This window comes from Ptychodera flava, chromosome 16 (assembly GCF_041260155.1).
Source record: "Ptychodera flava strain L36383 chromosome 16, AS_Pfla_20210202, whole genome shotgun sequence".
Taxonomy (NCBI): domain Eukaryota; kingdom Metazoa; phylum Hemichordata; class Enteropneusta; family Ptychoderidae; genus Ptychodera; species Ptychodera flava.
The window spans coordinates 3,989,190-4,004,450 of NC_091943.1; the positions used below are offsets into that span (position 1 = coordinate 3,989,190).

General features: G+C 36.3%; 1 protein-coding gene across 1 annotated transcript in view; it reads left to right on the top strand.

The window, feature by feature from the left end:
* LOC139152551 (argininosuccinate synthase-like) overlaps positions 1 to 12,884 on the top strand; it is a 36,619-nt gene extending 23,735 nt beyond the window's left edge. The window contains exons 4-15 of the mRNA XM_070725763.1: positions 218 to 406; positions 1,014 to 1,070; positions 1,815 to 1,960; positions 2,472 to 2,502; positions 3,580 to 3,670; positions 4,616 to 4,700; positions 5,427 to 5,491; positions 6,206 to 6,279; positions 7,665 to 7,722; positions 8,147 to 8,303; positions 10,200 to 10,265; positions 10,962 to 12,884. Of these exons, the coding sequence (XP_070581864.1) occupies positions 218 to 406; positions 1,014 to 1,070; positions 1,815 to 1,960; positions 2,472 to 2,502; positions 3,580 to 3,670; positions 4,616 to 4,700; positions 5,427 to 5,491; positions 6,206 to 6,279; positions 7,665 to 7,722; positions 8,147 to 8,303; positions 10,200 to 10,265; positions 10,962 to 11,010 (1,068 nt within the window). The 3' untranslated portion in view covers positions 11,011 to 12,884. The remainder of the gene's footprint in view (positions 1 to 217; positions 407 to 1,013; positions 1,071 to 1,814; positions 1,961 to 2,471; positions 2,503 to 3,579; positions 3,671 to 4,615; positions 4,701 to 5,426; positions 5,492 to 6,205; positions 6,280 to 7,664; positions 7,723 to 8,146; positions 8,304 to 10,199; positions 10,266 to 10,961) is intronic.
* The last annotated feature ends 2,377 nt before the right edge of the window (positions 12,885 to 15,261 follow it).

Here is a 15,261-nt window from a genome sequence, read left to right on the forward strand (position 1 = left end):
ACGGTTGATGTATACCATACGTGTGTCATTAAAATACCGGTATGCGTAAAAGAGATAAGTATTTCCTGCTTTATGAATTTCTGTACTTACTGTCAAAATTTTAGAAGCAATGTCACTGCCCAGTGAAAATCCCTCATTTACTAACTGATTGATTTGTTTGTTTGGTGTTTCATCATTAGGGACTTGAATAAAACTGTAGCGTTCTTTTTCACTGTAGGTCTACATCTGTGACTTGCGGAAGGAATTTGTTGAAGAGTTTATATGGCCAGGGATTCAGGCTAATGCTCTTTATGAAGACCGTTACCAGCTAGGTACATCATTTGCAAGGCCTGTTATCGGAAGGCAGCAAGTGAAAATCGCCAAAGAGGAGGGCGCCGAGTATGTATCCCATGGTGCAACAGGAAAGGTAATACAAGCTCATGTGATTGAAAGCCACATTGAAATTTTGTTTAAAAAATGACGTGCTCAAAAATGACCAAATTCATTTTTATGACAAAATTTTGCAGATTGAGTATTTAATCAGAGTGAAATAATGGAGAGTCATTTTCAACAAAGAAGTCAACCAAAATAGGAACAAATTTTGATGAATGTAGAGGAATATCCCGTTGGTAACACATCATCTCCAAACTCTGAAATAAGACTGAACTTTTGCATTGTGTCAGCAAATATTAATTTAGAATTTTCGAAAACTATGTTGTGTAAACAGAATAATATTATTTTCCATTCACCTTTCAACTCAAGCACAGTGGAAAACATGCATCCACCAAAATTCAATTTTACGTAGTATGAACAGCGCACTGTACATGCATTTCTATGCTGTGCTTGAAACCCTAGATTTGTATCCTGTTTCGTGAGATGTCCATCTTCCGATACACAAATTCAATACTACAATACTACAATTCAATCATGCTGTCTGCATGCATGCAACATTTATGACAGTTCTTGCCGTGTTCCGTGGCTTTACTATGTGGTTGGTAAATTTTGTCTCTTCTTTTTGTCAAATATTTTCACAGGGAAATGATCAGATCCGTTTTGAGTTGACTTGCTATGCACTCTATCCAGGAGTACAGGTGAGATAAGAACCAGCATTTCAACACACATGCCATTAAGGGTTGCAAGTCATTAAAAACAGGGTAGGAAATCATGGTTTCAGTGGGACAGATAAATTTCAAGTAGAAGATTGTAGACACTGTAATTTATAACAAAAGTCTGAAATCAAAGCAAATTAAGTTTGTATTACAGTATGTTTCTGTCTTCTCCACACAAATGTTAATAGTCATATTTTGTTGGTAGAGTTGACATCTTATTTTCTCTGAGAAATTTAAATGGATTTGTCTCATTTAAAGTACTGAATGGTGTTTTACTTCCCCAGGAACTAGATAAAACAATCTACAGTATTTGTAAAACTTTGATTAGGCTGAACAAAAAAATTGTGCTCTTCCGATAACCCGACCTACCCTATTTTTTAACTGCTGACCCTAAACTTTTTAGAGCTACGTAAACACTGAAGTAAAAAAAGAAAACCTGTAAAATCATGCATTCTACGTGGCATTTGATTTTTGCTTGAAGGAGGATGTCTTTTATGTTTTCATTCCTTTTATATGTACTGGTATGATACATTTTTCTGGACATGTAGCCAGTGTTTGACCGTCCTGAACCCCTGAAAAATGCGTATTTAAAAATCAAAATATTTTGGGAAAAAAAATTCCCGCTGACCTACATATTCTACTTTTGAAAACCATGTTATCAGAACAGCACAATTTATTTTTTTTTGGCCTAAACATAAATAAGTATGTTTCATTTTATTTCATTAGATCATATCACCATGGCGCATGCCAGAATTCTTCCAGAGGTTCAAAGGTCGCAAAGATCTTTTAGAATTTGCAGCAGCCAATAACATTCCTGTACCAGTAACTCCAAAGAGCCCATGGAGTATGGATGCAAACCTTATGCATATCAGGTGAGTCGAAGGTCAAAATGTGTCAGAAGTTATCTTTACAACACAACAGGAATTGCGTTGTCCAATACATGTTTGAGGGGGCCAGTAGAGTATTTTTTGATGATTTTTTTACTATTTTTGTTTTTTATGACAACTGCTCTTAGTGTAGTCTCTCCAGAGCACCAGAATAAACCAGTCAACAATAACAACACAGTTTACACATGTACAGGTTGAGTATACAAGCTGAAGACAGTGTAATCAACATCCTTTGGGGAGTATTACAAGTGAAATAGAGAAAAAAATCACCAAACGTTACAACTAAAGGACCATTAAATTGTAAAAATAATCAAAAGTGAATAGAAGAGAAGGATGGGTTATACATTTTAAATGTCATTTGAATTTCATCGGAAATCATTACGCTATTCAACTGTCGTTGCCTGTAAACATAACCACAATCACCATTGACAACAATGGGTTTGGGCCAAACTGTGGTGGTGAAAAGTTTAAAAGTTGTTCTTGTTCTATTTTTCAGCTACGAGTCTGGTATACTGGAAGATCCAAAGGTATGTATCTCATTCTTAGAGTAACTGATCCAGTATCAGTATATTGCCCAATGACATGCACAGACTCAGGATAGTCTAAATTGACAACCTAAGGAGTTCAAAAGTATAAAGTGACAGCTTAGGGAGTTCAGTAGTCTAAATTGAAAACCTAGGGAGTGCAAAAGTCTAAATAGACAACCTAGCGAGTTCAAAAGTCTAAAAACTTAAGGAGTTCAAAAGTCATGTTCTCTATGGCTATGTTTTCTGTAAGCCTGATCTTAAAATCAGAGTACTTCCTGATAGTCAATTGTCATGTCAGGATGGGCGACCCTCAGAAGTTTTGTATTTTTGGGGTGCAACAGCGGAGAGTCACTGCCTATACATCAGAATGACACTCAGTGTACCCAGATGCCATCATTCACCGAAGTTCAGTGAACAAGGCATTCCTGGAGTTCCACAGGATATCAAAGGTTAATTCTGCAGCACAACCGCAAGCAGCATACTTAGTGGAAAACTAGCTAATTACGCATCGATACAGTACGGTACATGTACCGGCTAACTACAGAAGAAACAACAGTAAGCTGTAGAACAACAGGACAGGGTTCATCTAGAGCACTGTACGTTCATCAGCTGTACAGTAGCTTTTATATCCCCTAGCCAGGTCAGGTGACAAATACCAACCAACCCATAGAATTCCCTTGTCTACTTCCACTGTTCCTGCACAGATTATTGCTAAAATATCCAATATACTACAGAAGCCAAAAGTTTGATGCTTTAGAGAATTTTATTTTTGGTTTTTAGTAGCTCGACAAACAGTTCACAGTTATTACCGATGATGTAGTGTACTCGATATTGGTAACTAGCCTTCTGTTTTTATTGAACAAAATTTTATCAAACTAACATTGATTGTCGGTCAACAAGGCCCTATTAAAATGTTGTTCACAACAAAAAATTAATGTGGTCATACAAGACCAAGTCACAAGTTGTGGCACGATCCATAGCATTGAATTTGTGTTTGAAAATATAGCATTGGCTGTGATATGTACTGGTAGGCAGTGAACCTTTATTCTGCAGTCTTGCATATTATTTACATCTTAGGCTGAAGGACCAGATGACCTTTACAAGATGACGACAGATCCCAGGAAATCACCTGATGAACCAGATGTGCTTCTCATAGAATTCAAACAAGGTAGGGACTATTCAAAACACAGGAATGCAACTTAGTTTACTGACTTCATATTGAATTCCCAGTCCCCAAGTGATCATTTCAAGCAAAAGTCCACAATCTTACATAAACATTATTTATCAAATCTTTTTTTTCTTTCTTTGTTTTTTCTTTCTTTTTTTAAATCTAAGCGATTAGTAGTTTATGAACTTTTATTTTATTGAAGTAATTATTATACAAATACAAGTCAACAGTAAATCTCAAAACATTAAAAACAAGTGTGAAACATTGTAAGCAGACAAGCTTCAAAAATATTAAACAAGCACATTACTGGTTCTATTTGTACTTTTTTAAACCTTCATATAATAGTCTATCATTTTTCAAAAGGCTCTTTTCTACAACATCAGTTCCTATGGTCATTTGAAAGCACAATTGTTTTATGATACAGTACTACACTATATTGTTATAATGCTTCTATCCAAAGCTTATGATGTTGTATTGCCAGTAATGTTTTATAATGTTTCAGTGCAGTATACATCATCTTTTGCTCGTGCAAACTGGAGAAGTATTTGCCTATTGTCACCAAAACTTCCACTAGTAGAGTGTACCGTACTGGTAGATAATTGTTCTGTTATCAGTGTTTGAATAATCTGTTGTTGGGATAATAAATTGGATGGAGTTCATGTGTAGACTACAAATTCATAATCCGTTAGAAATGTCCGATATTCCAATAAAAGATCTCTAGAAATGATACTTGATCGACATTTCAGGATAAAAGATGGATAACAAAAAGTCACACACTCAATATATCTTGACATTTGAAATCAGGTAAATCACCACTTTTTACAAAGCATTGATTTCTGTCAGGAAACAGATGCACTATGATATGGCTCCACAAACTACTGTACTAGTATGTTTGTGATATTTACAAACTGAGTCTTCATGTTTGTTTGTTTGTTTGTTTCTTAGGTGTTCCAGTGCGTGTGAAGAATGTTGGTGATGGTACAGAAAAGACAGATGCACTAGAGCTGTATCTTTACTGCAATGATATTGCGTAAGTGTTCAAATCAACGACAACTGCATGAAATCACACTGTATCAAGTTATTTCAAAATGAAGAAGATTCGCACCAGTCAAGTATAGATTTACAGATATTTTAATATTGTCCATCAATATCACTTTTCAAGACTTTCCTAACAACAGAAATTTACTTCTGGAATCATAATGTATAATCATTGCAAATACGATAACCAGCAGAACTTGCCGCAGTTGTTGACTGCAGTTGTTGGTTTGCTAGTAAATGAAGTCTTGTGGGTGCATTGATTTCTGACAAACATTTGTGAAGAAATATTGTATATTCCTATACAATGTACTTTGATGAAGCAGCTACACAACCAAGCTGTGTGCCTTCATGCCGTGGTGTTGCTATGCAGCGATAGAGTGGACTCATGTCTTTTCAGGATAAGTGTAACCATGCATGGAAATATGATGAAAGTCTTGCAAAATCTGAAATAAGATTAAAGATATACAATCACCTGTAATCTAAATACGCCCATATATGGTCAAAGGGGCATTCCTTGGTATTCAAAATGCCCATGTGAGGGCGCTGTTTTTAAAAAGTGGCCACCCGCTTAAAATCTGTGATTGGTTAGATTTTCTCTTTCCATGGTACCTGTGGCAAAATTGGAACAGGTGACAGTATACCTTTAAACTTGCTCATTTATTTGTATTCTACATATACTGTTATGCTGAGGACATTTACACCAAATTATCTCTTTCAGAGGAAAACATGGAGTCGGAAGAATTGACATCGTTGAGAACCGTTTCATTGGAATGAAATCCCGAGGTTTGTCATTTCTGATGTTTTGAAGTTCCATTTCAGGTCGTCATAGCTATAGCTTCTGTACCTGTTAAAATAAAGACATTCCACTGAATTGTTCATGACGGTAATTGAAACCGGCAAAAAGTAATATGTAATACCAGTATCTGAGGATGGAAAGATCAACGGTTGACATACTGTATCATGTTTCGTTGATTCAAAAGCAAGAAAAGAGTGATATACATGTATTTAGTTTTAGAGTGACCATACCACTACCTTTTACCCAGAATGCTTTTAAATGGTTCGCCATTACTTTGCAAGATCAATGAGATTGTTTTTTGGTAGAAATATCATCAATGATAGGTCAAAGGTGAGTAAAGCCAGAGGTCAAACCATGGCGCACCCCCCCCCCCCCCCAAAGCGCCCATGTGGCCTTGCTAATCCACTGGTTTAAATCCAACAGACCCCCTGAACCATATAATGACGTTGCTAATCCACTGGTTAAATAGACCTGTATATACAGATGCTTTTGTACATGAAGTATACATACATGTAGGTGTATAACAAGAAAATTTATATTTTTTGATGGATCACATGTAGCCAGGCAAATTCATTGAAATTTGGCTACAAGACACCGAGGAAATTACTACGGTAATAAGAATTGATGTCATGATTTGATATGTGACTATAACTATAGTATAGAGCTACAGTAACAGAAATTTCATTTCTGGTTATTTGTAGGAATTTATGAGACACCAGGAGCCACCATACTCTATCATGCACATCTTGATATTGAGACTTTCACAATGGACAAAGTAAGTTGATTCAAGAAGATTTTTTCCTACAAAGCTTAATTTTTGTGTCAAATATTGTCATAACAACCACATTTCATTGAGGTAGCATGCGCCTCAAAAATACAATACTGAAAGTTTTGCTCAAAATTTCCTCAAGGAATCTTTCAACTAAAATTGGGGGTCACTTGTCAATTTGTGGTACCAGAGAAATACATTACTAAAGATTTTCTGAAACATGATATTCACAATACATGATATTCACAATGGCCACCATCCACATCCATGTGTTCATTCTATGGAGAAAAAAATTTGATTTTCAAAAAACTATGACAGTCAAAATTTTTCTTTCAACAAGAGCTGTGATTATAGCCTGCTCAAGTGGTAGATCAGTAAAGAATTGAAAAAATTTGACAGTCCGAATATCTGTCCCCAAGGTGCATTCCTCTACCTTAAAGCAGCAATTTTCAATCCCAGGTTCTCGCATTAGTGGAGTTCTCCTCCCAGTCAAACACTTGGCCAGTATGATGTTTGATTTCTATAACATAAGCGGCATTTTCTGGAGCGTGTGCCCACGTGTTGCCTGTGTGGTGTCCACTTACATAATGAACGCCGCCATAGCTTTGTGCCCTTTTAAAGGGAGGTTCTGCCTTTAAGGTGGTCTGACCATCAAATTGTTACATGGATTTCTGTTCTGCCAATTGTATTGACTGCTTTTGAAGCCTATACAGTGCAGTACCCAGTACATGAATTTTCACTGTCTTGTTTTTGTGTCACAGTGCAAATCAAACATTTTATTTTTCGCCTTGAGCCAACACAGGCTATAATGAAAAATATATCCTTACATTTTATGTAGATGCATTTCAAAACAAAAAGTTTCAAACTTTTGTTCAAAGAAATTTAAAATCATTACCTTTCATAATAAAAAATAAACATCAGTGGTCATCATAAACAGTGTGATGTCCAAAAAAATTTACTGAAGGCGTACGTGTCCAAATACAGTGCTGTACATCTGATGAAATATCTTCAAATGCGAAAATTCAGTTTTGATAGAACTGAACATACAGCAACACATCTTAATCATCTTATCACTTCAAACAGTGGGATCCCTGATAGCATAATCATTCAATGTGTTCTCTCATTCATAGTCTTCGCATCAATTTGGGAGTTTCAAGAAATTTCCTTTTTTGTCAGCCATATGCCAGTTCATGTGTACATGTATGTAAAGTAGCTGATTGGTCCTTAGATTTGTCATTATAGAGAGAACGCACATGATTGGTCCTGACTTGTATCATTTTGTAGCCAATAAACAGATGATTGGTGCTGACATGTATTATACAATTGTAGCCATTTGAAGCTGCTAGTAATAACTGTACATGTGAATCTGTAATGATCTCTGATTCTTTCAGGAAGTGCGACGACTCAAGCAGGGTTTATCTCTGAGATTTTCTGAACAGGTGTATAATGGTAAGTTGATCTCCATCCTTTACTCTTTGTATCAGTGAACATTGCAAAATTGGTAACTTTTTACAAAAGACATGAAAACAAGGTTGTAGGGTAGGACATCTGTGATTTATTCTGCAACTCAAAACATTAAAGGTAGGGTGTCATCAGAACTCCACTCAAAGGTTGCCATGGACCACTCCAACAGATGTAAACACTGTATCTAGGGTACATTGGCAATTGATGAAAGTTAAAACATGTTTGTTAACAATGAATATCGTAAAATTTAAAAGTTGCAGCTAAGTTGACGTGATTCATGTACATATCATGTATAAAATACATTGTTTGTCAACAAGAAAGTTGCACATGCACACTTCCGACGACACTCTCCCATTAAGTCATACATGTTCACTAACAAAGCTCTCTTTGAACTGTACCTTACTAACAGGATTTTGGTACAGTCCCGAATGTGACTTCATCAGACATTGCATTGCAAAGAGTCAGGAGGGAGTAGAAGGCACCGTCAAAGTATCTGTGTACAAAGGACACGTCTACATCCTGGGAAGAGAATCGCCACTGTCACTGTACAATGAAGATCTTGTCAGGTAAATACCACATGTACATGCAGTGTTGTAACAACTCAACCAGACGTGCAACGCTACCGGTTAAGAAATCAAGTACATTTCAACATATAACTCAATCATCTCTATGCATTATACAAGAATGAAATATTTCAAGCGTCTGCAGTAATTTACCATATCACTGTATTCAAATATGGTATACATTGGGAAAAAACTTAAAATACTTGTTAAGGATGTACGATCGGAAAAATATAAGCATACTGCCCCAATTTCCGCGCAGAAATGTATCCATAATAGCCACGCGCGCATAGTGACGTTCCGAACCTTTTTGCGTTGTACAAAATGTCGTCTGCAGGGAAAGGAAAATCGCGCCGAGAAAATGTTCAGCGTGCCCTCAAAACACGCTGGAAGGTACGAGAATTCAGCAAAGAGATAAAAAAATGCAACATGACCGTAGTCTGTACAGCGTATTCAGAAGTGTGATGTCTGATTCGCTATACACTAGGAGGTCGCGGTTATAATCCCAATGATAGTGTCGATAGTAGACCTACCGGAGAATGGAAGAATGGCCGTCGCATTGCCGATTTGAGTATACTAGCCGAAAATCTTGACACTTGTGTCAGTTGCGGGTTTGCCTTTACGATTGTCATCGTGTATTGGGGAAACGCCAAGTTCACGGCCTCGGCTCCTGGCTCCGTGTAGTGTGTGACAACTGCGGCCTGCAGCGAAGTCAACCTAATTAATCCCCACCGATAAGCGTCACGGCAATAAATATTACGTGATTTTTTGTATGCTGTATTAATATATAGACTCTAAAAAGTAGAACAACCTAAAAGTCTTTGCTTTGTTCTGTCATTTCCCTCTCATTAAAGTTTACAGGTAGGCTTGAATCGTTAATCATGACCATGCCTGGACAAGGCCACTGCAGGTAGCCACTGCAGGTCAGCAGCATTTGAAGGGCGCCCTCGGGCAAAGAATCCGGGAGAGCATGGTTTATCGCCAGAACCTGAAAATCTAACAGAACCTGTTAGATTTTGCAAAATTGTGAAAAATCGAGCTCGGTGATCTACTAAACGAAATGTGGTTTTGAAAAATTCACAAAAGGAGCTATTATTTAGCAAAGTTTGAGAAAATTGACATTTGTAGAAACTATCAATAATTAATAAATTACCCTCTCCCAATATGAAATTTGGGGCATATTTGTTGCAATTTTGGTTAAAAAATAAATATCATGACTTTCTCACTCAATTTTAATGTAAGTAAAATCTTAAAAGTAGCTTAGGTTTATAATTTCTTTATTCTTTTACAGTGTAAACGTGAAAAATGCAATCATGATATAAATATGAAAATGATGACCTGTTTTATTGATTTTTGGTGATTTTGTGAAAAATCGTGAATTTTTAATGTCATTTTGTAAAAAAACAAGTGCGGTGACCCAATCTTTTTTTCCCAGTTTTGGACTATTCACATATGTAGGTATTCAAAAATCCCCATTTGAAAAAATTGACATTACTTTTACTTTTTCTAATCGTACATCCTTAATACACATATTTCTGTTCCCATTTGTATGTGTTTAATTTTGAAAACATCAGATTAAGATGTGAAATTTGATGTCAATCTACCGGTACATGGCAGTACAATTTTAGTCATTTTGGATATGTGAACTTTTGCAGTAGGATTTTTATTTCCCTTCAAAGTTTTCTCCATAAAATTTGGAAACTGTAACTCTCTAGCATGTTGATGCAATAAGGTGACTTACTTACCTTGGGGGTAATACAATTCACAGGCCCTCACAGCCTATCCTCCCCCCCCCCCCCCCCCCACCACCACCACCACCACCACCACCACCATCACGTTGTTTCCATTGAACATGTGTATAGGCTGCAAAGAGTAATGTAGTAATATTATTTGATATTTCAGCATGGATGTACAGGGCGACTATGATCCTACTGATGCCAATGGGTTTATCAGAGTCAATGCATTAAGGTATGTGATGAGTTCTGTCCGCTGTAAGGGGGAACAAGATTTTATAGAAATCCTCTACGTACATGGAATGACATCATAACCTTCAACATCACTGCCATGTGATCCAAAGTGTGAGTGATTTGTGGCAAAAATGTCTCCATGGGGAAAAGGATATTGTACATGTAATGAGCAATACATTTGTGTTAAGACATATTTATCTGAACTCATTGAAAACAAAAATTCAAAAACTGTCAAAACCATTATGTCAGAGCATGTATGGGCAGACAAACAAAACATATTCATTTTACAAGAATTTTACACATTCTAGCAAAAACATTTGGTAACAGCAGTGTGTTCACTCTTTGCATTGACTTCAAGCTCATCAAATTTGATTTAATTAATCAATTCAACAATAGAGAATTTCAATTTCATGTGTAACAAGTATAGATGCTTTGAAAAACAAAAAATTACACTTCTTTCAATAAATATTTTGGAATTATTTGAGGTGTCTTGATTTGTGCCCTAGAAAAGATGCAAATAATTAATGTCTACTGGAAGTATGTTGAAGTAAGAACAGCACTGACTTTTCTCAATATTTTCATTCACAGAGATTTCTGTAATTGGAATTCTCTACAATTTCTCAAAGACCCATCCAAACATGGAACATACAGTTTACATGATGCATGTCTAAAATGTCTAAAACTTCTTTTATTTCAGGTTGAAAGAATACGCTCGGCTGAGAACCAAACTAGATGATAAAAAATAAAAGAAGCTGACTGAAAATACACAGTTCCGGAATGCTTACCAAAATATTTCAAATATTTGCAGTTCGGTCACTGTAATGTACATTAATGATTTTAACCACTAAGAAAAAGCATCCTTTGTTGTAGAAACTATGTCAATGTTACCAAGTAGCATTAAGCCAAAAAAATTGTTTCTGGTCCTTGACATTCAGCAAAAGTGATGCGGCAACATGATTTTCTTTCTTTTTTTCCAGCTTTTCTTTTTCTTTCTAAAATACTGGTTTGGCACTATTGATGCAACAGTTATTGTCTTTTATCACTGGCTGCATAATACTTCCGTTTTCTTTTTAGCATTTTAGGACATGCAAACAGGGATATCAAGGATAGCTGTACTGATTAGTATGTAACCAAAAACAAGACATGACGCGCAGTTCTGAAATGACACGGGCGGTGACCAGAAACAATTTTTTTTTGGCTATTGAAGACGGCTTAAAATAATGTTGTGTGAATTCTCAAAGACAAAAAGTGTTGTTACTGTCAAGGTTTTAGTTTTGAAATAAGTTTCCTCATATTGTTACGAACATTATACCAGTATGTTGATGGCAAAAAATACAGCAATCTAACTGGTTGAGAGGTGAAAATATCAGTCTTTTATATGCAATATTATAGCAAAGTTAGAACACCCACATGCTCTCACCTAGAGAAAAATCCCTTATTATATGTGAGTCATAGTGAGTAATACCATATACTGTTATCAAAGTAATGAAGCACCTTAACAACAGGTATAACTTGTTCACTCCTGATATGTGCACTTGTTATTTCTCTTGGATATATGTACTGAAGGGGTCAAAATGCTGTGGCATACATGTACCTGTTGCTGGGTGTGGCGTACCTGTTGCTGGGTGTGGCATACCTTTTGCTGGGTGTGGCATTCCTTTTACCAGGTGTGGTATACCTGTTGCTGGGTGCTGTGTACCTTTTGTTGGGTGTGGCATACTGCGTAATTGTATTATGAGTACTGAAACAGGAGCTAATTCCCAGAGGACCCAATATGCAAATAGCTTGTCGGAAAAATGCCGTAAAAGGCTAATATTACAGTTTAAGTCGATGACTAACATCCCTAGGTTTCCTGTGGTTTGTGGGCTTATCTACACTTCAATTTCACATCTCATTTCTTATCACTCTAATAGCATGGATGAAGTTGACAAGTGATAATGCAACAATCATAAGATCCATAAATGGTCATATGAACAGCAATAATGCATGTGAAAACACAAACAGTGATATTTTAATGTGTGCAAAAATGTGTTTACATATTTAGGATAAACAAATCCAGCAGGTCAAGAACTTCAGTCCTTTGAAGTGGACATTTTTATTGTTCATGGCATCAGTTTGGCAGATTTTTCAATTAGTGTTTGATGTGTACGGTATCTTGTCATATCTCTTCAATCAAAATCACAAAATATTAGAACAAAAAACATAATTATTCACAAAACTTGTGCTACACATCTCAGGAAGTGACTGCTTGTATCACTCTTTGATTATCCTGTCACCAGAAACTGAATTTGTGACGTTAAGCGCAGGTACATCAATCACTGAAATGACAATTTTAGACTATTTCATTTGTATAATAATACCAGAATATACCAGTACTGCATGTGATACAAAACCAGTCGGTTGTAAAATCCAAATTTAGTCAGATTGCTACTAAAATAAACATATCCCTCGTATATCACCAATTGACACCTTGTGAACATGAGGACGAAATGGAGCAGGAATGTGTGATTGGGGTTTGTGCTGGTTGACGACAAACAGGTAAAATTCTACCACTTACCATGCATATCAAATCTTTGTATTGCTGGAGATGTGAAAATAAACCAGAAAACATTGAAAAATATTAACATTGAGTATGAGATGATTTTTATCTGGCACCACGCACACAATTGTTTCTTGTAATGATATTGAGAGACTGAATACAGTATTTTGTTTGTTTGATGATACAGTTGGTGAGGGTTACTCAATTAAATCCAATGGTAGGGCGGATGAGAGTTATGGAATTGGATTCAGCAGGGTGGATTAGGATAGTTCAGGTGGATCCAGTGGTACAGTGGATGAGGGTTAAGCAATTTGATCCAATGGTAGAATGGAATAGGTTTCAGCAATGGAATTCAATTGTATGATGGGTTAGGGTTAAGCAATTGGAGCGGATGGTGGGTTGGATGAGGGTTAGGCAGTTGGTTCCAGTGGTAGGGTGGATCCAATGGTATGGTGGGTGAGGGTTAAAGGGATACGGTCATCGGAACTGCGCTTAAAGGTCTCTTATAGGGACCCTACGACCGATGTAAACACTGTATCCAAGGTATGGTGGCGAAAGTTGAAAGTGAAAACAGGTTTGTCATAATGTATATCGTAAAAATTAAAATTATTGCTATGTTTAAAATACCAGCAAAGGTATAACTGAAGGGCCTTCAGTTAGGCCTATACCTTACTGGTGTGCTCGTTGTTGACTTTGTCAAAGTTAATCCGGTGATAATCTGGTGACAGCGTCCACAGGTTAGTAATTTACCCTTGCTCTGGCAAATTATTAGGCACTCAACTCATCAGATAATAGACTAAATTACTACCTTGCTTGCTCGGCGAATCAGGCAATCAAACTGGTCAGATAATAGACGCAACACAGCGACAAAACTTCGCTCCTACTACCTCCATGGCTTAAGTTAAGATTTCAAAGGACAAATACGTTGCACGCGGAGGAAAAGAAATCGTTACAAAACCAGTGCTTAAATAAGACAAAGACACCAAAGCTGCAAAGAAAGGTGGGTAGTATAAATCTTTATTAGCAATACATATCATAGTCAAACGTATTAAAATAAAAAAAACAACGCAATAAGATTCTCGTGCTTAGACAACGCTATCCCTATCCCTGGGGACGGATTTTTGTGCGAGGCCCTATGGTGTCGGTATTTTTTTTTTTTTTTTTTTTTTTTTTTTTTTTTTTTTGAAAAAGATAAATTTATTTCAACATAGTCACAAATAAAACAAATCTACATAACTGTGAATACATTAAAATTACAATGCGTCTTGTCTGAAAACAAACAAACAAATAATTAGCTGCTTAATTACAAAGATCATCATATGAATGCATTCAGGATGCATTCTTCTCCTTCAAGTCTTACAAGGCTTGAAAACTTTGTGATAAAATCCTCAGTTTTGTTCATCATCTTATAAGTGAAATACAATGTATTCATCCATGAGGAGAGATAACATTTTAATTGCATAACATAGGATTGAAGGGAAACTTTAATCCCATCAAGAGTAACCGAATTTCGAATATTCCAAACTGTATATTTTACAAAGGAAGTAATACAGTAAATAATGTCAGATGTTGCATTATTATCATTTTCGATTCCTGCAATTGCTAATCTTTTGATATTGATATTATTATCAAAGTTGTGTTTTCGGACAAAGAAAGAAATACATTTCTGCCAGATTTCTTTAACATATTTACACTCCGATAAGATGTGTTCCAGTATTTCTTCTTGGCCACAAATATGGCATTTCCCATCACTTAAATTGACAATCTTCCTGTGACTAGGCCTCGATGGAAAACCTTCCAATTTAAATCATTTACGGAATTGCTGACAATTCCTGTTGAATTACGACGGCTGAATATGGTGTTGGTATATAATGTATGCAGTGCGCCCTCTCCCTGAATTTTGGCATGCATCACGATAACCCCATTCAGTTTAGCAACATATGGGAAGTTGGAGAGGCAGCGTAAAGGACGCCCTCCAGCGACGGATCTTCCAGTCTTTATGGATGTCAAAGCAGAAAACCTGTACGAAAAGTTCACCAAGGGAGGCCGCACTACATACTGCAAGCATAATTAAACACTGAACCGTGATGATTCAAATGCACAGAGGGAGGAAACATTGGAAGAGAGGAGAAAACAAGGAAAAAAGGCTCGTACACAAACTAGGTTTAATAGCATTAATCTTTATTTAAGGTGGAGCTGCATGTTGCCAACACAGTTTTTTTCAAAGCAATATTTCTCATCAAAGATGACAAGGAAACCCCCTCATACTATATATTTTCAAAAAGCAGAGACTCTAAAGTTTAGTATGGTAGCAGTAGTTTACTCGAAAGATGAAGTGGGTGTATATTTGGGGTAAAAAACCTCAATTTTGGTATTAATGATAACAATTAATTTAAGTCAAAAACTTGACACTATTTTCTGAAATGTAATATTTAACTTGAAAGAAGAGTATATGCAG